The sequence below is a fragment of the Sinocyclocheilus anshuiensis genome, unplaced genomic scaffold (assembly GCF_001515605.1).
Source record: "Sinocyclocheilus anshuiensis isolate Anshui unplaced genomic scaffold, SAMN03320099.WGS_v1.1 scaffold248, whole genome shotgun sequence".
Lineage (NCBI taxonomy): Eukaryota > Metazoa > Chordata > Actinopteri > Cypriniformes > Cyprinidae > Sinocyclocheilus > Sinocyclocheilus anshuiensis.
In genome coordinates, this window is record NW_015555734.1 from 1,359,970 (window position 1) to 1,382,310 (window position 22,341).

At 38.2% G+C, this 22,341-nt stretch overlaps 2 protein-coding genes across 8 annotated transcripts in view; one reads left to right on the forward strand and one right to left on the reverse strand.

Moving 5' to 3' along the window:
* LOC107672970 (forkhead box protein J2-like) overlaps positions 1-8,607 on the forward strand; it is a 10,352-nt gene extending 1,745 nt beyond the window's left edge. Inside the window, exons 3-10 of one of the 4 annotated variants that reach the window (XM_016466360.1) lie at positions 1,318-1,392; positions 1,563-1,649; positions 1,720-1,815; positions 3,338-3,491; positions 3,636-3,914; positions 3,999-4,100; positions 5,899-6,267; positions 6,749-8,607. In XM_016466360.1, the coding sequence (XP_016321846.1) occupies positions 1,318-1,392; positions 1,563-1,649; positions 1,720-1,815; positions 3,338-3,491; positions 3,636-3,914; positions 3,999-4,100; positions 5,899-6,267; positions 6,749-6,852 (1,266 nt within the window). In that variant the 3' untranslated portion in view covers positions 6,853-8,607. The remainder of the gene's footprint in view (positions 1-1,317; positions 1,393-1,562; positions 1,650-1,719; positions 1,816-3,337; positions 3,492-3,635; positions 3,915-3,998; positions 4,101-5,898; positions 6,268-6,748) is intronic. The other 3 variants (XM_016466362.1, XM_016466361.1, XM_016466363.1) reach the window with 3 other exon arrangements.
* Positions 8,608-8,830: 223 nt separating this feature from the next.
* On the reverse strand, positions 8,831-20,516 carry LOC107672968 (epsin-1-like). 4 transcript variants are annotated; one of them, XM_016466354.1, is made up of 13 exons: positions 20,126-20,516; positions 18,476-18,625; positions 18,027-18,127; positions 16,928-17,086; positions 16,704-16,832; positions 16,072-16,192; positions 15,727-15,869; positions 12,768-12,839; positions 12,153-12,236; positions 11,511-11,763; positions 11,235-11,399; positions 9,480-9,731; positions 8,831-9,396 (listed from the first exon to the last, which is right to left on the reverse strand). In XM_016466354.1, exons 3-13 carry the CDS (start codon positions 18,093-18,095, stop codon positions 8,909-8,911), a joined length of 1,935 nt encoding a protein of 644 aa, XP_016321840.1. In that variant the 5' UTR covers positions 18,096-18,127; positions 18,476-18,625; positions 20,126-20,516; the 3' UTR covers positions 8,831-8,908. The 4 variants fall into 4 exon arrangements, with proteins under 4 accessions (XP_016321840.1, XP_016321839.1, XP_016321841.1 ...); XM_016466353.1 differs by having other exon boundaries at positions 9,480-9,734; XM_016466355.1 differs by lacking the exon at positions 12,768-12,839 and having other exon boundaries at positions 9,480-9,734.
* Positions 20,517-22,341: the final 1,825 nt, after the last annotated feature.

Sequence of the window (22,341 nt, forward strand, 5' to 3'; positions counted from 1 at the left end):
CTTTACAAAATATCAGATAATTTGACCATGTTGTCTTTTTGACAAGGCAAGGTTAGTTCAGGTTGTAAAATGTCAGATGGTGTGACACCTAAAAAAACTTTATGAATATTTTTTGACCCCTTTAAAAAATGTAGAATTTTTTTTTTTATTTGTAAATATATTTTGTTTGATTAAAAAAAAAGTACTTTAAAAGTACTATACTAAAAATATATATAAAAAAAATATTCAAGGTACAAGGAAAATGTGTTATTGAGTCATTTAGAGAATTGCCATCGATATATGCCACTGACCAAAAAAACTATCACCATTGACTTTGATAGATGTTCGATTTCAGAGCCCTGAATGAATCTCACTGAGCCCATGGAGCAAGTAAACATGACGTTTCTACTGTCCAGTGGCTCAATTTCTCTATTGATAGATATAACACTGACTTGAATTTCTGGGGAGCTGGTTTTGCATCATATCCTACCATCAAAATAAAGCTTCTGTGTTTTAGTGAGGTGTCAAAGTGAACAGGCTGCTTTTCATTACTGTGTACTTAAAAATTGTGTATGATTCACCGCACAGATTTATAACAGATTTTCTGTCAATGTAAAATGACAGTTTGTGTGTAGTGATATTTTACAGGAAATGTGTTGCAATCTCTTCTACTTCACGAGTAAAGTTAAATGATATGTGATGCTATTTAACCGGAAATGGTGCTGATTATCTGAGGAATCTGGACATGTTTAAAAACTGATTTTAGAAAATGATTATATTATATAGAAATGATATAAAGATTGAGATATACACTTCCGTTATTTTTCAAAGAAGTCTCTTATGCTCACCAAGGCTGCATTTATTTGATCAAAAATACAGTAAAAAACAGTTATATTGTGAAATATTATGTTAATTTAAAGTAACTTTTCTAATTTAATATATTTTAAAATGTTATTCTTGTGATGGCAAAGCTGAATTTTCAGCAGTCATTACTCCAGTCTTCAGTGTCCTTCAGAAAGTATTCTAATATGCTTTTTGCTGCTCAAGAAACTTTCTTATTATTATCAGTGTTGGAAACAGTTGTGCTGATTAATATTTTTGTGGAAACTAAACCATAATGCATTTTTCAAGATTCTGACAAATGGCAAGTTCAAAAGAACAGTAAAATTTTTTACTGTTATTTCTGATTCATTTAATGCATCCTTGCTGAATAAAAGTAATAATTTCTTCTTCAAAAAAAAATATCTTACTGACCCGAAACCTTTGTACAGTAATGTACAGCATGTCTGATACATATATATACATTATGTATAGACACATCTCTGTTTTGTCTCCTAGAACTCAATTCGACACAATTTGTCCCTCAATAAATGTTTCCGGAAAGTTCCTCGACCACAGAGCGATCCTGGGAAGGTGATGTAGCCAAATTATTTTATTATTTTGTTCATTAATATCTGAGGTTTATTCAGTTTAAATAGGAAAGATTATTATTGCCATGCTATTAACTTTTTTAACTGTTTTAACACTCTCAAATCCACTCTTTTGCTTACTAATACTGAAGCTAAAATAATCACCTGTTTTAGGGGTCATACTGGACGATGGATGTACCACCTGACTCAACTCAACCCAGAGGAGTCAAACGTCCTTATCCTAAAGAGGAGGATGTAAGGGTATGTCACATGAAACATTGTCATCACATCTGTGAGATCAGTATTTCACTCACCAACATCCCTCTTTCAGGCTCCTTCCTCCGAGGCCCAAGTGCCTGTCAGTCAAGCAGAGCTCCTCCCACCTCAGCCAGACACCAAAAGCATGTTCTCTCCCTCTCCTTGCAAGGTTCAAAGTCATTTCTTCTGCTTTTCTATTTCTATTAAGGATTAAGATCCTCTTATAGCAGAGCTTGAGGTCTAAGAATGAGGAAATGAGAGTGTGAGGTAAACAAAAGAGAGCTAGTGACTGGTAGACTTCAGAATTACTTTCATTTATAGGGAATTTGAATGCATGCATCTTCTTAGAGAAATCAAGTTCAAATAAACTGAAAATAAGGTCATTATTTTCTCACAATCATGTTGTTTTAAACCTGTATGGTATTATTTTTAGCCATGGAATACAAAGAAGACAGTTGTACCAGAGTGACCATGTCTGTCAAACTTTAAAAAGTGCTAAAAGCATCATAAAAGTAGTCCATATGATTTGTGTGTTATATTACAAATTTTCCGAAGTCCTGCTTAAAGTCGAGATGAAATGAAAGTAGCAACCAATATTTTCTTCCATATTGTGATGTACATCTGTAACAAAATATCGAAAATACTATGTTGAGTGGGGACTCTGTCCATTGGTTGTTGATTGGATTTAGTGATGTTGGTGTTGCACTCGTAAATTAATGTAAGTTTGCAATCGATTGTGCAGGGGTGAGGTTTAAAAGTGAACACAATAATGTGTGTCACAGAGAGAAAGAAGCCTGTCATTTTTACTGAAAGATGACATGGATGAATTGTTCACAGTAAGATCCAGACCATGCATTTACAAAACAGATGCCAGCTTACAGTCGTATGATCTACAAAAGTGGTGCTTCGATGCCATTATTGTCTTTGGTTCTCACATATAACGTAACCAAATGACATTGACATCAAACAGAGGTGCCATTTTCTAAAGGTGTCAACTTAGGAGATATTGCCAGTTTATTGACAGCTTGCACCAGCACAAACCCTCTTTTGGCATTAAAAAATTACTGTCAAGATTTACTAAAGACACGCAGTGAAAAATGAGCAATTAAAAGATGTGGACAGTTACTTTTTCAGCTGACCTTATGCTTTTGTAGGAGCTTCCCTTTCACTCGCCCACAAAAACATGTCTTAACCCATTTTGCGCTGGACATGACTGTGATAGTTGTTAATTTGCCCTGCTTTTAATATGAGATTGTGTTGGTCATTATGCAAATGCACTGGCTGCATCTGTGTTCTTTAATTTTCGCATTGTCAGCAGAACGTTCCACTCCAATCTGTGCTTTTATGGCATTGCAGTCTCACATGAATTGGTCCTGTTTAGTAAATCTGGCCCCTAGTGCGGACTGAAAAAGACTTTGTTGGAACTTAAACCCCTATGAATTGTTGTTGTGGAAAAGAGCTGCTTGAATGCTCAATTCTATTCATGTTGTATTTGCTTCTTTACAATACACAATACAATCAATGAAAGAAAATGATGTTGGAAGAAAATAAATTGGCGTTTGGGTGTGAGGATGAGTAAATCAATTTCATTTTTCATTCATTTTTGGCTGAACTATTCTTTTAAGTTGTATATAACATATTGTTTATCCAAATAACTCTCAAATTAATCTCTGCAAACATTGTTTCCGCAGCAGCGTCCAAGCATCCCAATAGCTACATCTTTTCCTTCAAACCCTCATGCTGATCCCCCTCTCCGATTCTCCTTTGCTGATTTGAACCTACCAGATCTGTACAATTCCTTCCAGTCCCTCTGTCGCTCTGTGAGACAGAGAGTCACCTCACAATGTAAGTAAATCGATTGTGCAACTCTTTTCCTTTAGCTTATCATTTACTTCAGAATCAATTTTGATTCAGAATCAAGTCGGTATAAGATGTGACAGTGTAGGTGAGCTTAATGATTCAGAATCTCTCTCTCACTCTCTCTCATAGCGGATGTTGCCAATTTACTTGGACTTACCCATGACAGTACACCGCTCCACACGCCAACCCTGCCTCCTCTCTCCCCCTGCCCCTGTCCCTGTCCAAACCTTAATATTAACCAATATACCATCACCCCTGCTCTTAACCCAAACCTGAATACCAATGGCAACTTCAACCCAAATACACCCAATACTAACTTTAGTTTTATCCACAACCTAAACCCAAGCCAGAACTCTAACATTCATCCAAACTCCAACACTGAGCCTGACAAGCTGCTACACGGTAATGGTGAGTGTAACTGCTCAGTAGTGAGGTGTTGATGGGATGAGAGTGTCCTGATGACCCGATCCTCTCATTCTCTCTCTGTTTCAGTTGTTCCTGCAGATTGGTTCAGTAACGCTGACTCTTTGAGAGAGAGTTTCAGAATTGCTAGCAGTCTGGACTGGGCTAACATTGATCTCACCAGTCACCCTGGTCAGTACTCAACCATACACTGAGATCTATAATGCACAACATGCTTTCACTTTCCACTCTGGATTTACAGTTTAGTTTCAATGTGACCATTTTGGAATTTGTTCATCCAGAAGCACTATTTTGCACTGATGGGAAGCTATTTTGAAACTGTAACTTGGCAAGATGCAATCTTCTTATAATTTAAAGTAGTTAAAAACTACTACATTTGGTAGAAAATTGCTAGACTACATGCAACAAAAAAAAAACATACAGTAGCTAACTTCTGAAACCATTAAATGTCTTTTTTAAATACATAATTATAAGGATGTATGATTAATTAACTTATATTATTAATACTCATGCATTTACACTAAACACTGAACTATTAAAACAACACTTTAATTTATCTACAGGGTTCGCACTGTCCTGGAAAACCTCTATTATATATTATATATAAATTAAAATGTATTAAGCAAACAAAATTGCCATCACAGGCAAATAAATTATATTTTAAAATATATTAAATTACAAAACAGTTATTTTAATTTGTAATAATATTTCACAATAATACAGTTTTTACAGTATTTTTGATCAAATAAATTCAGCCTTGGTGAGTGTTGGTGACTGTTGTTCCTGAACTTTTAAATTTAAGTTGTAGTCTTAAAAAAATAAAAATAAAAAAAATAAATATATATATATATATACTATACTTATAACTTTTTTTTTAGTTCCAAGACCTCTAGTGTAAGGACCTCTAGTTAGGTTAGTTGTAGTGTAGACCTCTAGTGTAGGTTAGTTACACTGGCTACCAGTTATATTTAGGATTGATTTTAAAATACTTTTACTCGTTTATAAATCACTCAATGGCCTAGGACCTAAATACATAGTAGATATGTTCACTGATTATAAACCTAACAGACCACTCAGATCATTAGGATCGAGTCAGTTAGAAATACCAAGGGTTCACACAAAACAAGGGGAATCCGCTTTTAGCTATTTTGCCGCCCGCAGTTGGAACCAGCTTCCAGAAGAGATCAGATGTGCTAAAACATTAGTCACATTTAAATCTAGACTCAAAACTCATCTGTTTAGCTGTGCATTTATTGAATGAGCACTGTGCGATGTCCGAACTGATTGCACTGTATTTTATGTATTGCACTGTATTTTATGCAATCCGAAATGATTGCAATGTATTTTATGTATAATCATTTTCTATTTTTAACTGTCTTAAATTCATTTTAAATAATTTTAAAAGTTTTTAAATTCCTTGTTTTATTGTTGTGATTATTTTTTTCTTTTCTTTTATGTAAAGCACTTTGAATTACCATTGTGTATGAAATGTGCTATATAAATAAACTTGCCTTGCCTTGCCTAGTTATGATCAGTTAGTGTTTTTAAAATATTTCTTTGGCTAGATATTAGTTTTTCCTTTAAATATAATTTTCAAAAAATCCTTATTCTGTAATCACAAACGACTAGAAAAAGGCCTTGGAAATTCATTGGTCATTAAGTGTGGGAACCCTACAGTATATGTAACTGAATCGAAGAAAATAAAAAAATAAAACACTTTTTACCTAAATATTCATTTAGCTGAAAAAAGGATAATGGTTGCATTTTCTGAACCAGCTTATTAATATGAACCATCTAAATGAATGGACTTCATCCATGAATGAACCATCTAAACGAATGGCAAAAATTCTGTGTGTAATGTTGCTTAAAGGTTTGTTAATTTATGAATGCATCCAAATACTACAAAACTGCTGTACATCACTGTAGGGGAGATTTATCAAGTGTCTCTATCTGTGTTGTTCTCATGCAGACCTGGTAGAGAGCATGCGTCAGGCCGAGCTCTGTGACTGGGCGTTGGATTCGACGCTCTTCACCTCGCTGTGTGATTCACTCAACCGATTCTTCACTCAGAAGGGTCTCATTAATTCATCTTCTGGTGGTCCCTCCTCTTTTGGACAAATGGCCCCACCTCCTATCAATATGCCGACCACTAACCTTCCCAGCCTGGCTAGTTTAACTCAACCATCTCCACTCATCTACTCCTCCCAACTCCCTCCTGGTACTGGTGAACCTCCCATCCAAAGTACCAGGAGAACCCTGACCCCTCACACCCAGAACCGGACAGCACAGAGATCCCCGGGGCTGCAGCCCACCACGAGCCAGCCACTGACTCCTAACGGTATGTCGACAGCCCCCTTAAATCCTTACAGGTCCACTGTGCATCTAAACTTAAAGGGATAGTTCACCCAAAAATGAAAGTTCTGTCATGTGATTACCCGCCCTAATGTAGTTTCAAACCATTCCATGACTTGCTTTCTGCTGTGGAACATAAAGAAGATGTTTTGGAGAAAGTTTGAACTGTTTTTACCCACACAATGAAAGTCAATCAGGTCTAAATGCTGTTTTGGACCCTATTGACTTTCATTGTATAGACAAAAAATACAGAGACATTTTTCAAAGTATATTCTGTAATGTTCTGCAGAAGAAAGATAATGATATTGGTTTGAAATGCCATGAGGGTGAGTAAATGATGATAGATTTTTCATTTTGTGTATGATCTATTTAAGTGCCCCTATTGTCACTCAGAAAGGAAATGAGTGTCGCCATATTGGTCGAATTGCTCAAGCATCCTAATATGATGTCATTATGTCTTTATGCAGCACTTCAAACTCAACCACTGACCCCAACAGGACGTCCACACTTCAAGAAAGGCAACAGTGAGGAAATCCAGGATGATTTTGATTGGGATTCATTGATTGAATAATTTAGTTTGCCGATATACATATAAATACACAGTTAAGAAAACATGAGCTAATTATTGAGGCATGATTCTGTCAAAAAGGAGGTGAGGCTAACCCATTCATCCTGTTTCATTTGTATGTGGAACAAAAGCAGCACCATTGTAACAATGATCATCATTCAGCTGTTTGTTTCCTTTCAGTTCACTTCTGCCTTATGATAGATACAGCACAATGGTGCTGCTATAGTCAACTGTATGTTGAAGTGCTGGAGACAAATGATAACCAGCACCAAATTGTCAGGTTAACCAAAACGTACAATGCAAAATATTTATCAGGTTTTTTTCCTGAACCGCTCCAGACCTTGAACGTTGGGGTGGATCAATGCACACCAGGCTGCCTTTTACGTCAGCGTATTACAATGTAAATAACGTTAGCATTTCCAAAGCTTTAGCCAGTTGACAATGGCTCGGTTTTTGATGAATGTTGATACAGGCTTTTTTGACACTTTAGTCAGTTCAATAGTTATTGAAAGAACTTCTGACCAAAGAAATTATCTTAAATTGCATGTACACTAACAATTTGTGGTCGAATAAATGCAGTTATATTATGACAATACATACAGTATGGGTGTATTTTGACTGAAACCAATTATGACATTTATTGCTTTATATTATTACACTTTGTCACATGGCAAATCCCCTTGGGGAGCTAATGTCGGTCTCCAATTAAACAAAAAATAATAAAAGGAAATGTCTAATGTCTATCATTTTAATTGCCATTTAAAAGCAAACCAATGTAACAAAAAAAGCTTGGACAATTTTTTGTGTGGAATTATTTAATTTTTATTTTAAATTTCTTTGATTTTTTTTTTTCTCCATTTTATTTTTTAATGTGAATGTTCAGTCAACACCACACAATTTTTGACCATAGCCAATATTAGAGAAAAATCTCTAAAATTTTCATATATAAAATAATTCATTCAAAGTAAATAAAGATTAACAGCATGGATCATGTCATTCTGTCCCCAATTTTATATGATTTCACATACGATCACTCAGATAATTCTTTTTCAGTTTCAGAAGCGCTGACACTTTCCCATTTTCTGTGTAAATGTTCAAGGAAAAAAGGTGCTGAAGTGAAATGTAAAGACAAGCTCTGATTCTCATGTGAACAGGTGTCGAATTAATGCTTTGATTCTTACGACTGCAAAAATAAATGTTTGAAAAGAAGGACCTTTATAACAAGTTAAGAGTGCTGAAAGTGAGACTATGCTGATGAATCCCCATCAGAAGCACAGCAGAGGACCGAGTGAAAACAATGCACACATCATACACGCTCTCTCATATACGCGCGAGCGCACACACACACACACAGCATCTCTTCATGTGTACCACGTGACGTAGACTTGAAATTTCGCAGGTGGTCAAAGGAGACCAAGCAGGCATCTGTTTCAATGGCAATTTCCAGTGCGATTTTCCTTGGTTTAATCAATCCCAGGAGTCAGAGACATACGATTAAAATAAATTACAAGATTACACATTAAATTAAAAGTAATACATCTATTGAATGATTTTTACTAGAGCTGTGAATAAAACACAGCTGAATTTTTCTGTCTGTTCAGGGCAAGCCCGTCACAGTCATCCTTCATGCACTCTTTCATCAGAGGGTCATCAATGAAAGGGGGAGAAAGGGGTGTATGATTGAGTTCATTAGTGGCTTGTTTTCCTCCTCCCTTATCTTCATGTTTCTGAACAATAACAATCATCCTAATAATATAACAATATTAACAGCCTGCATTCATTGAATGAACCCACCAATCATCCATGTCTATCAAAGAAAAAATTTAACTAATAGGGAAATAAATAGACTTCAAATACTGTGTAAAATAAAATGAAAAGTTTTTTTTTTTTTTGAAATGCTGTTTTGTGAAAGAAAATAAAATTTTTGTTTTTACCTTTTCATTAAATATAGAGATGTACACACATTTCTTTTTTTTGTCACACACAAACTGTTTGTGTTGGTAGGGCAGGTTTGGATTGGTTGTTGAGTGGACAGGGCACACGGGATTTGTGAAATCTCTCAAAGAAGGAAAGGATTGGTGCTTGCGCCTGTGGTTCCACCTCCCATGGATCCTCCTGTTCCCATTACTCCACCCACCCCCGACGGCCCGCCCAAAATCAGTGCAGGCTGCGCAGGGCCTCCGGGGCCCATTAGCAAGGGATTTCCTGCAGGACCCATGGGGGATATTCCACCAAAAGGCATGCCCATTGGGCTGGATTGTACCATTCCCATGCCCATACCAGGGACCACCATAGGGACCCCCATTCCTGGCATGCCCATCCCCGGCTGAACCATTCCCACTGCTGGTGGAGGCATGTGACCCAGCATAGGATTCTGGGGAATGGGGCTCGTGCGGAGCTGGCTTAGACTGAGCGAAGAAGGTTGAGGGGAGATGGATGCCATCGGGGTCGCGCCAAAAGGATTAGAAGCAGAAGGCGGGGTCGGAGACACCCCTCTACTGGAAATGGTACTGCCTGGAGTAACTCCCATACCTGTTGAGGAGGGACCTAAATTAAAAGGAGAAAACTAATGTTAGAGGGTTAAACAAAACATAATTCCTCTCTAAATGTGGTCTATTTTAAATTTACACCTTGCGTCTGTAGGAAGGGGTTGTGAGATGTGGAGGAGATGCTTGGCGGTGGTGCTTGTTTAGGTTTGGGTTTTGATGATACTAGCGAGTCCAAATCCACGAGTGCAGCATTGGGACCCAAGAATGACTCTGGTGTTTTTCGAACAGGCAAGGAGGAACTGAGCGATGAAAGATCAAAGGGCACCGGAGAGCCTGTGCTGCCTCCACCTCCAGTATCACCTCCTGTCACTGAGGAGCCTCTTCTCTCTGGATCTGCTGTGAATGGAAAAAGAACGAGGCAAAAAGAATTACATGTAAATGGTTTAACAATACAATCTATGACTAACAAAAAAAAACAGGATTGCTGTCCAACTGATCCTTTGCTAAGCCCCGCCTTAAACACATTACTGACAAATACTACCAAGCATTTATTTATTTTATTTAGGGATGCACCATACATGCTATCAACCAATATCTGCAATCTACTCTCCATTGGAAATGAATGACTTCTGGACTGTTGTTTCTCAGAGATAGTGAAAATGTACAGTTCATTAAAAAAAGATTTTCCCCAAGAAAAAGCAGATAAAACACTTCAACATTGCAGTTCCTTCCAGCCCACATAACAATATTATCCATTTTATTTCTGGAAACCTCCAGATCATCCTGTGAAACCTTCCATAATGCCTGTGTAAACGAACAAGAGTAGCCAAGGGGGCAGGGCTTAGCAAAGAGTCAATACACCAGTATAAAGTACAAAACCTCTTCAGCTGCAGTGTGGGCAGCATAGAGTAAAAATGTGTGAGAATTACCAGCAAACACACTGTTGTGTCTAAGGCAATGTACAGGGGTTTGGTCCTCACACGGCACATGGTGTGACCCATCAAATATAACTACAAAAAAATTAATTAATAATATTGATAATATTATTGCACTTTATTTAGTTTTTTTTTTTAATAAAATAATAAACTAAATAATAAAGTGTGATAATAGTATTTTATTTAAAAATAAAAAGGGAGTATTAAATACAAATACAATTATTTTATAGTAAACTTAAAAATAAAATGCTAATATTTTATTATTATTATTATTTTAATTTGAACCTTAATTATTATTTTTAATTTGAATTATTTGAATTTTTCATTTTCAAACTTAAAATCAGCAAGCTTCTATTTTGGCGGGTTGCCGGCAAGTAAGTATATGCGCTTCCGATTGTAGAGCGTCAGTGAATGAAATGTAACAGTTTTGCATTGTGCTTTGAAAACGTTAGCGGGTAGCCTAGATTTATGCTTTCAGTTTGAATAGAAATTAGGGCTGCACGATAAATCGCATGTTAAATATCGCATGCGATTTATCGTGCAGCCCTAATAGAAATCTTATACAGTAGTTTGTCGATCTAAAATGGTAACTGTGCATGTCAACCATGTCGGTACGCAAATGCATGCTCTGAACTAATTTACACAGCGCATTTCTTATTTTGGTCGCGCATGCGGACCTGCGGACCACTTATGTGCACCCCTGGCAATGTAATTTATCTTTGGACAAGTCAGGGGTGTCCAATCCTGCTCCTGGAGGGTCACTGTTCTGCAGAGTTTAGCTCCAGCCTCCATTTAAACACACCTGAACCAAGGTAATCAAAGTCTTCAGCATTACTAGAAACTTCCAAGCAGGTATGTTCAGACTAGTTGGAGCCAAGCAGTGCAGGACATTGTCCCTGCCAGACCAGGATTGGACACCCCTATGATAAGTGCATCTATGCATTTACATGCGCAAGTATACCTGTGCCGTTAGTTTGTTTAAATGAACCACTCCAGGGGTCAGAGATCAGACCATCAGTGGCAGGGGCAGCTCCTTCCGCTGCCCAGGGATCGGTTGACCCTGAGAGCGGGGTAGGGGCCGGAGCCACTGAGGGAGCCCAAGGGTCGGCACTTGGAGGGGTCACAGCTGGAGGGGATACAAGGAAAGGTCAAGGATCAGAGGACACCACGAATAAAGAGGAAAAGCCAGGGTAAAGACACAGAGGACACTGGGAGGACACATCCTTGACACTCTCACCTGTGGACGCCCAGGGGTCAGAGTTCACTCTAGAGGACGAGTCGCCCCATGGGTCCGGGGCTACTGTTGCCGGTGCTCCTCCCCAGGGGTCAGCACTCTGGGGAGAGGCGGGGGAGGCGGCTCCCCACGGGTCAGCGGGGCCCCATGGCCCAGCGGTAGACGCAGGAGCCAAAGCGGGAGGAGGAGAGGGTCCTGCGGAGCCCGTCGCAGGAGCCCCCCATGGATCTACGGCACTCAACTCCATCAGAGACGACTGAGAGAGAGACACGTCAATAAGAACGTCCTCATCGGAAAGGAGCGCGCGAGAAAGCAAAAGTGTGAGAGGGAAACTTGTATGTACAGAGAGGACAGACACTTACACTTGCAAGTGGTTCAATAATAGCTAGTGTGGCGAAATGGTTAAGGAGGAGGAAACTCTAGAGGAAGTGAAACAAGCTCACACACATCGTTGTGCTAAAGCGCGTACGCAGGGTGAGAGACACAGACAGAGCAGGTAACTCTTGGAGAGTGAGAGGCAGGTACACAAACACGCAACCCTCGGTAACACAACACGCTACCATGTGTACACCTCACGCTCTCGTCCTATAAGAACAGCTCGTCAAGCATGATCTCTTGCTGACACAATCGCACACAATCACACACCTCCTCGGGCTTGGATTTCTCCCTCTTACTCTCCTCGATGGCCATCTGCAGCCTCAGGTCGTCTCCCCTGCGCAGACGCTCCTCCTGCCAATCACACACCACCGTCACATCATCACAGTGAACCAAGTTCTGTGGGCTGATGGGAAATGGAGTCTAATGAACTGTGGCAACCTGACTCCCATGTCTCACCAGCTTCAGAGTTGTGCTTCACGGCTTGAGTTAGACAAAAATCAACAACATTTGGAAGTAGAGGGCAGTTCATCTACTCTGATTTTGCATTGATAAGCTCTGGTGGAATTACAAAGAATGAACGATTACTGAGAATTATAGGTACTTTTGAAATTACTCATTGGTTTCATCATGCAAAAGTCAACAATTTGTTCAGAAGAATTCAAACAGCGGAAATGATTAACAAGAGGTAAGCTCAACACAAAAGAACAATGGAAATTTTTAACCTTTTTAAAAGCACTTACTAGATATTTCTTAGATATTTCAATAGCTCCATGATCAAACTGATGTATGTATTATTTCAGGCTGATCTGTGATTTGAGAGGGAAGAGGATAGCAAAGGAAGGGTTCATCCACTGTGACCTGGATGAATTTTTGCTCCCTGACCTTTTGGTGAGTCTCCTGGCTGACTGTGAGTGCGTAGCGGAGCTCTGCATCTTCCAGAGGGTCTTTGCTAGTCTGAAGGAGGGGGGCAGGGTGAGGACAGTTGTGAGTGAAGGAGTGAGAGGGGAAATGTGCAGAAACTGTGCAGAGGCTCTAATGTTTAATGTGCTTTATTGTACTTTATTAGAGAAACAGCCCATATTTCTATTTTATGATGGCAGTTAGGGAAGAAGGCAGATTAAGGGAGCTTTAAAGATGGTTATTATTAGTAGAGCTCAACAGTAAGGATGGCCCGGGGCCAGTGGGAGGGAGTTGAGCCAGTTGACAGAACCGTCACTTGACCCACTGGGGCAGTGCTATATCTTAAATTTTTTGTACACACCTTTTTATAATTTGTAAACATCTTGTATTATTATTATTATTATTATTATTATTATACAATTATTACTACTATAATTTATTATGAAAAAATTTTATTGCAATAGATAATAATAATGTAATTAAAAAATTACAAAAAAAGTTACATTAAAAGTGTAAAAATTGTGAGTGTAAACATAAAAAATTAATTGAAATTCCAATAAAAATGATAAAATATATGCTATAAATTATAATTTTTTATAAAAATCTAAAATTGTGTTGGGTGCCACTTAAATATTGCCCGGCCAATCTTAGCTACTGGTCCGACCCAGCAAGCAGGAAAAAAAAAACTCACTGTTGAGCTCTGATTGGGAAGCCACAGTTATTATATTATTATATACATGTAAGTACTAGGGGTGGGACAAAATATCAATATGGCAATATATCATTATCTTTGTCCGTGCGATACGAGAATCGATAGTCTGGCGCAAATTATCAATATTTTAATTAATAAAATAAGGCTCTCTATATAGATTTCCTTTCTCCCAGCGCTGCTACTTCATGGCTCCTCGAGTTGGCGCTCAATACATGAATGAGGGAAATGTGAACATAAGTTAACTAGCCTAAGAAAAAGAGGTTTTTAATGGGATGGCGAACAGCAGTGTGAGTAAATTAATAGATGCCCCAGCCACGTTTAAGTCCAAAGTCTGGACCCACCTCGGCTTTATAATACCATTGATGGGACAAACAAAATTGACAAAGCATGCGATATGCAAGAACTGCATTATTTGCATGTAATTATTTACTCTCTCATGTTGTCCCAAACCTGTATTAATTTCTTTCTTGTGCTGAACACAAAAGAAGATATTTTGGGTAACCAAACAGTTGCTGGTCCCCATTAACTTTGATAGAAGGAAAAAAAAATACTATGGAAGTCACTGGGGACCAGCAACTGCTCTGTTAGCCACATTCTATAGAAAGAAACTTATTCAGGTTTAAAACAACTTGAGAGTGAGTAAATGACAGAATTGTAATTTTTGCACAAATTTTGAAGAATTTTCAGCAGTTTGGATTTGAATGAATAGAGAGAACCTGCACCTTTTCACAGGCATTTTGTTTTCATAGACAGATATCATGATGTATCATTATAGGATTGTCTAGAAATATATCGATTATCGCAGAATTGCTGTATCATGATATTATCGGTATCGTGAGCCATGTATCGTGTAACGTATCATATCGTGAGGTAACCTGTGATTCCCACCCCTAGTAAGTACAAGTTGTAACTCACTGGCATGTTCTAAAATCAATAATGGTATGCAAAAATATATTTCAAAAGTCACACAGTCCATTAGAGCAATTAATTACAAGACTATCTGGACTACTTGATTTGAATAGAATACATTTTGCTGTCAAAAATGTTTATATAATGGCCACTAAAGTATATAATTGACCACTGTCCCAGGCAAACAATTTCCTGAGCTACCTTCTTTCTTTACATGTCAATTTGTTTATTAATTTCCATGTAATAAGCAGGATAACATACAGTCAATTGTTCATTATCACAAAATGAAAGGGTTAGTTCACCCAAAAATGAAAATTAATTACTCACCCTCATGTCGTTCCACACCCCTAAGACCTTTGTTCATCTTCAGAACACAAATTAAGATATTTTTGATCAAATCCGATGGCTCAGACAGGCCTCCATTGACAGCAACGCCACTCAAAGTTTCAAGATCCATAAAGGTACTAAAGAAGTCGTTAAAACAGTCGACGTGACTACAGTGGTTCTACAATAATTTTATGAAGCGACGAGAATACTTTTTGTGCGCAAAAACAAAACAAAAATAACTTTATTCAGCAATCTCTTCTCTTCCCTGTCATTATCCTTACGCGGTTAACGCAGTAAGCACAGTGAAGGCTTCCGTGTTCTACGTCCGAACGCCGGCTCATTATTGGCCAAAGCTGTACATGTGAGCAGCTCGACGCATGCGTGTGATGCTGATGCAGGAGCCGTCCAATAATGAGCCAGCATTCTGACGTAGAACCTGGAAGCGCTGGACGTAAACAACGTATGAGAATGACACAGAAGAGAAGAGGTTGTTGAATAAAGTCGTTTTTTTTGTTAAAAGTATTTTCGTCGCTTCATAAAATTATTTTAGAACCACTGTAGTCACGTCGACTGTTTTAACGACGTCTTTAGTACCTTTATGGATCTTGAGAGTTTGGGTGGCGTTGCTGTCAATGGAGGCCTCTCTGAGCCATCGGACTTGATAAAAAATATCTTAATTTGTGTTCTGAAGATGAACGAAGGTCTTAGGGGTGTGGAACGACATGAGGGTGTGTAATTAATGACAGAATTTTCATTTTTGGGTGAACTAACCCTTGAAGACCTGATCACCATGTCAGGATTTATTCTGCACTAATGACCAGCTGACTGCACATTATCCCTTGCGTATAGTTCTGCTAAAATCCAATTTCACATTAAGCATGCCTACACAGCTCTTTCCATTCCTGGTAGAACAACTATTCATCTTCCTGTCTCTGAACCACCTCAGTACTACATTTTACCTGCAGCCTGAAAACCTGATCGCTGAGATTTTACCTGCTCCGCCTCCTCCTTGCTCATGGCCAGTGCCAGCTGGAGCTGCAGGTCCTCCTCTCCAGAGCTCTGGGGCCACGCCTGCTCAGCGTCTGCTCCCGAGTGCAGTCCTCCCCCTAAAGCAGGAGCAGAAGGGGCCGAAGATGCTAAGGGAGGAGTCAAATGACAGCCATTATGATGCATTAATAGATGGTGGAGTATCGGTCCCTAAAAGTGCATCCAGAGCAAAATGTTTGCCAACCTTCAGACTCGGCCAAAGCATTCTTATAAGGGTGCTGACAAACATCTGAGTGTCCGCCCTGACTCCTTCATAAGCCCCTCCTACTGCAAAGCACTTCTAGTTCTTACCACTGCTGGTCTGTGCCATCTTCTCTTTGGTCTTGAGTGCATGGATCCTCTCCTCTCGTAGCCTCTCCTCATCTTTTAGCAAAGTCACCAGCTGCTTGGCCTTTTCCCGTACATTCACACCCTGAAACATACACATAAAATGTAACGCTACATTCATTATCTATGAACTTATTTTGTTTTGTACAAAGCATATGTGCAATTCTAATATGTTAGATTAGGAGTCTAATATGTCCAGCATCGGAATGAATAAGTAAAAATTAAATAAATAAATAAAAAAAAGAATAATTAAATTAAATAAGTTGTTAAGTTTGAGGTAGTGCATGCGAAAATAATGGGGTGACTAAAATAAAATAAAACCTAGAGGGTTGAAGATTGGGCTGATGTTTTTGTGGTTTAAATGTGAGTGGGAGAAAGACCTTGGTTTAAAGTCAGGGCGTTTGAATTGACTGCACATAGAGACCTTGAGTGAGAGACTGCTGTAGTGTGTGAATCACATATGAGAACAGTTACTAACATGTTGAAGGACACTTCAAAACTAACACTGAGAGCTCTCCTTTTATTTCCTTAATGAAAGAGAGATAACACATTTTATTTGCGTGTGTGTATAAATATAACTTCCTGTTTGTGTGTACCTGGTCCTTGCCATCTCTGTCAATGTACTGGAAATCTTTGAGCGTCTGAACGGCGTAGATGTTTTCCCTGCATTGCTGTGCCACTCTCTCTGAACCCGTCTTTATCAGATACTCCATAAGAGTCATAGCCTGAGAAAAAGCGAGAGTATAAAATACAATCAGATTGTTTTTATAGCCCCATATACCAAATCTAACACTAGAAAGGGTAAAACCATTAAACTTACTTTATATACATGTCTCCAGTTCTTCCCATGGTCGTTGAGTCTCTTCCAGACCATGCTCATAATCTCTGAGAAGGCCACAACATTGTATGTCAGGTCAGCAATCTCTGACATCAGAGAGCTAGAGGGACCCCATGGGTCATTAGAGGTTGCTTCCCTAACCTGGAGAAAACACAAAATAAAGTTCAATGAACTTTACTTAAAGTGTCTGTTAATGCTTACAGAACACAGTGCAGTACACATTGTATGATGCCTACTATTTTTTAAGTATGTGAAACCATATACTGTGTGCAACTAGAAATATTTTAAACAGAATTATGCTACATGACCGCATAACATTGCATGTTTATTCAGCTAGTGCTGTCAAGTAAAAAATATATATATTTTTTAAATAATTATAAATGAAAAAAAAACTAAACAAAACAAAAACATTTAAAAAGATAAACAACAGGTTAAGAATTGCCACTGCACTGTATATACCACTTAAGTGCCCAGTTCTACAAAATAGATTGAAGTTGTTATGGCTTCCGGGTAATTTATAACACTAAAAATTGAAGATCAGCACATTGCATTATGGTATACCGTATCTCACGCAGTATGCTCCGTTATATACTGCATGTTTCAGAGAATACAGTAGATTATCTTTATAATACAGGCAAATAAAAAGTTAGCGAACTGTGCAAATATACCGAACTACTACACTACAGAAAAAGTATGGACTAAAGTATTACAGTAGTATGCTATTCCAAACATAACCTTATTTCGCTGACCAACGTTGTGACACTCTTTTACTCTTTAGTCAAGAAATCTCTGCAAAAAAACATGACGAGATTTCTTAAGATTTTGTGTTCAGCATTTTTGGTCACCAGTTTTTTAGCCTAAACTGAAATAACTGATAAAAACAAATGAATGAATTCCTGCCTCTTTTGTATGACTGCTTACAGTTTCATTCAGTCAAAAAAATGAAGGGCAGAAGTACAAAACATTTATCAGGAACTAAAAGACTTGCATAAGAAGACAGTTTCAAGGCCAAGCTGGAGAAGAGTGTGAAAAAAAAAAAAGAGAGAGAATGAATGCTGGGTTACAAAGGTAAAAGTCTAACCTTTATCTCTGCCTCTGAGTAATTGTGAACAATGTTCTTCACTTGTCGCCGCAGAGATGATGTCGACATGGCAACAGGCTGGCTATCAGGTTCTGCAAAATCTGGGACCTTGTAAAGCAATGTCAATAAAACATTAATATGGACAGATACAAAGGCAAATAAAGCCGTCACATTTTTCAAAAGGGAGTGTATCAGCTCTGAAACAAACTTTCATATCTAAGAATGACCAGGAGGTACCAGCAGGACATTTATCAAAACACAAAAAGGAAATGCTTTGGCTGCTATTCAAATGCTATCCATCTCTCCATCGATTAAAAAAAAAGAACCAATCTAACATAACCATGGAAGCGCAGCCCCAGGAATTCCCCAACCTAAAAGCCCTGTAAACACAAGAGCATCTGATGACGTGTGAGTCTGGCTCCAGGAAGCGTCTGTGAAGTGTACTATACCTGGGAGTGTCAGTCTCTCTCCCCCCCTCTCGGTCTCTCTTTGTGTGTGTGCTCAGGTCGGGGTCTCTGAGTGCTTAGCCTGTCCACTGTTCCAAACCTCTGCACGGCGGCCACATGAGGGCCCAGAAGCACAGATGTGGGGTGAATTATCTACGAGAAGAACAGAGATTTAGACGGGAGGTACAACATACAGGGAGGAAAGCTGGTGCAGCACTGTGTTGGCTTAAAAACACAATAGACATTCAATTCCACTCTTTGACAATCGAGAAAATGCAGTAATAGCGGACCGTGCCTGAGGGCACTGTACATTGCTCATTTGTAATATCAGCTGGGTGTAGGGCTAGAGAAACTACAACAAAGCTGAAGCTCAACACCTGCTGTGATGTACAAAACATAACATCTATAACTTCAATCAACATCAAATCACACAGACACGTTAACCCTATAAAGCCTACTATCATATTTGATACATAGATTTCTAAGGCCGCTAAATTAACAGTATGATCAAAACTTTGCTGAAAAAGTTGTTGAACAAATGACTACATGGCTTCTGATTGATAATTCTTATTTTTTTTAGTAAGAAAAAAAGCCTTTTAGCATCGCAGTAAAAATGCCCACCTTCATGTCGTGGTACTTTTTACCGTGAAATCTTTAATGATTTTTTTTTATCAAGTAAACATAATAACAGTTATACCATAAATAGTTCAAGATGAACATTTACTGAATGGAAGTCATTTAGGTATATTTGATTTCCCATACATCAATTATGTATCAAATATAAAATAGAATTTTAAGGACCATTTTTCTCTCAATTATCACAGTACTTTATGTTGTTTGTACATTAATTTGAAGATTGAATGTGAAATTATAAAAAATAAAAATTTTCCCTGACTATTATTTCATGTCACGCTTTACATGGTTAACATTAAATTAAACACATTGTATAGCACAGGAATAATGGAGTTACTAGAATGACCTATTCATAATAATAAACTAATACACTACATTAGCACCCTTGACTACATTAAAGTGACATTATTATATTTCGGCAAATATACTAAAAATGTACTTCTAAGTGTCGGTCAATCCAGGAAGAACAGGCGATAAGTAGTGGTTGATGATAGGGTGTATTAATATGCAGCCCTGTTGCATAAGGCTTTGCCCTGATAACAGTCCCACAGCCGCCTTGAGGATGTCAGGAGCGAAGTACAAAAGTCTGAATGAACTGTTGTCAACGACACCGCAGACCTTTAATTTCAACCTCCATTCAAAACAGTAAAATCAGGGGTCAACAGGTGGTTTTCAAAAGCAAGTTGATGAGGCGACAAGCAACATTCAGTGAACTTATCTACGACAACTGTTGCTTGGAAAAGTGTGTGAAATCTGACGGTTGGTGAATAGGATCTGCATCAGATCAGTTGAAGTGCCGTGTTGTTTATCTTTGTCTGAGCAGATGACAGTGGGGGTAACAGACATCTGCTCAAACCTCTCTAGACCTCCACCCAGCTAACAAATTAAACAGCATTTATTCCCAGCCGTTAGACAACTCTTCTAAAGTAACTTCAGCACCGAACAAGCCACCGTGGCTCAAACTGATAGAAAGAGATCACTGCCAAGCCAACTAGAGATCAGCTAGCTGAGGCTACTTACCGCTGAGCTTCTGTTCTTCCTCTCAAACACCACCAGACATCCAGCCGAATAGCAGAAAGCGGGTTATTGTCAGTGGAGACGGGAGTAAAGGAGCGCGCTGTTGCCTCTGTCACGGTGCTAAATTAAAAACACTCATCTAGAGACGTGAGCTGCCGCGCTATGCTAACTCAACTCATAAAGAGACGCGTGTGAGTGCGTGACAGAGTGACTCGGCAGCGGTTTTCCTTCACAACTATCGCCCCTCGAGTCGTGCTCGGCATTTATATATAGAACGTGTCATGTAACCGCTTTTGCGAATATAATAGCGCTACTTTCTCAAATAACATCTGTACTGACCCTGCTGTTGCTCGGCTGGTACGAGGAGATGGCGGCACTTCCGCTTCCGTTTCCCCGAAGCCGGACGGACCGCGCCCCCCGATTTGAATATTCATGAGCCACGGTAAATACTACCTAGATTTCTAGGTGCTTTTTGAATAGTAGGCGTACATTAAAAGCACCGAACTGTATAAATCTAGATTAATGCCCTCTGTGAAATGTAAAAAAAATCTGGCATATGAATATTATATATACGCAAACAAATTTAATGTTATCGTTACGTTTGTTAAGCACCCTTAAGAGTTCTGCCAAAATGATTTTGGCAGCAACGGCTGCTATGTGCTATTAACATTTGTGGCATTCGGGTGTCATGTTAACCTATGCAAACCTTTGAGTTATGAAGAGATGACAAGTATCGTCTGATATGTTCTTTCCTAACTTTACAGTGATGCTATAGCGCGCAGTGCCCACATAGTGGCGATGAAATCAGCTGAATTTCTTTGAAGGACATCTACAACAGGGATGGGCAACCTGCGGCCCGCTACGTCTTTTAGTACGGTCCGCTGGATCATATTAGACTCGGATGATCAATTTTAAAACATTTGAAAAGTAAGTCACGGAAAGTTTGCTCTCAGTTTATGATGTTAATACTAACTCCAACCAGGAGAGGTCGCTAGCTTCCGGCCGCTCACTGTATTAGGATGTGCACTGTGCAATGTGAACATTCACTAATATAAACAAAAATGAATGAAAAATTTAAAAAAATGTCAGTCAAGATGGACTAAGGCTATGATATATTTATGTTATTTAATTAATATAATAATTTATTGATAATAATTGTTTAAATTAATATAATAATTGATACTTTTGACTCATTCCTTTTCTTAAAAATTGTTTAAAGGCTGCAATGTGTCATAAAAAGGTCTTTTAAAATCTTAAATTTTATTTTTAAAATCCTGCAGATGCCCTGCTATATTATGTTACCATTTGGAATAACTATTTTTTAAAAGGAAGCACTTTTTTAACTGTCCTCTTTAGGTTGTGTTGAGAATGTTATGTAGACCACTAATCAAAAATAGGACCTCTGTACATTTGTTTATTGCAAATTTACAGACAATGCATGTGCTTGTTTACATTTGCTTGTTGGGGTAATATTGTTCCCATTTGAATTAGCATAACTGCACACGTTTTATATTTAATAAATTCTTTAAAAACAAATTGCATTAATTATACTGTGGTTTCCTTCAATAAAAAGGAAACTGAGTAAAGATGGTGTAAAAGGTGTGTGGAGGTGGATTAGTAATCTGGCACCTTGCTATAAAGGAGAAAAAGTGCTGGCCCTCGTCTCTATGAAAGTTGCCCAGTTTTTTTTTTTTTTTTTAATTAACAGAAACCACGTCAGTTCTTTTCAAATATTCAAATTATTTTTTGCGGTAATGTTTAAATAATTCTATGTTCTTTAATAACAAAAACGTGTTGTTATTTATTTATATTATTATTATTACTTACAATTTAATTAAGTAAGATTATTTAGTTTAAATCATCCTGCAGATCCCTTAGAAGTTTGCTGAGGCACTTTTGAATTTTTGTGAATATACTATAAAATATTCATACAAATACTCTCAAGTCTCCTGATTGGCTGCATTATTGCTCTTTATTGCACAGAACATTGCTTAGAAATGTAACGATGGCACTAAAGGGAAATGTATTACCATAGTGCATACCTAAGCAATAATCATTCTTACTTTCACATTTTTCATGTGTCTGCTGAACTCAAGTCTCACGTTCACTTCCAAAGAATATTTTAGGGCCCTTTTTATTTAAAAATGACAATGTGTGGTGTGTGTATTGCATTTAAATTATTTAACAGTTTGTAAACATTATTTTACAGTCTGTATCCT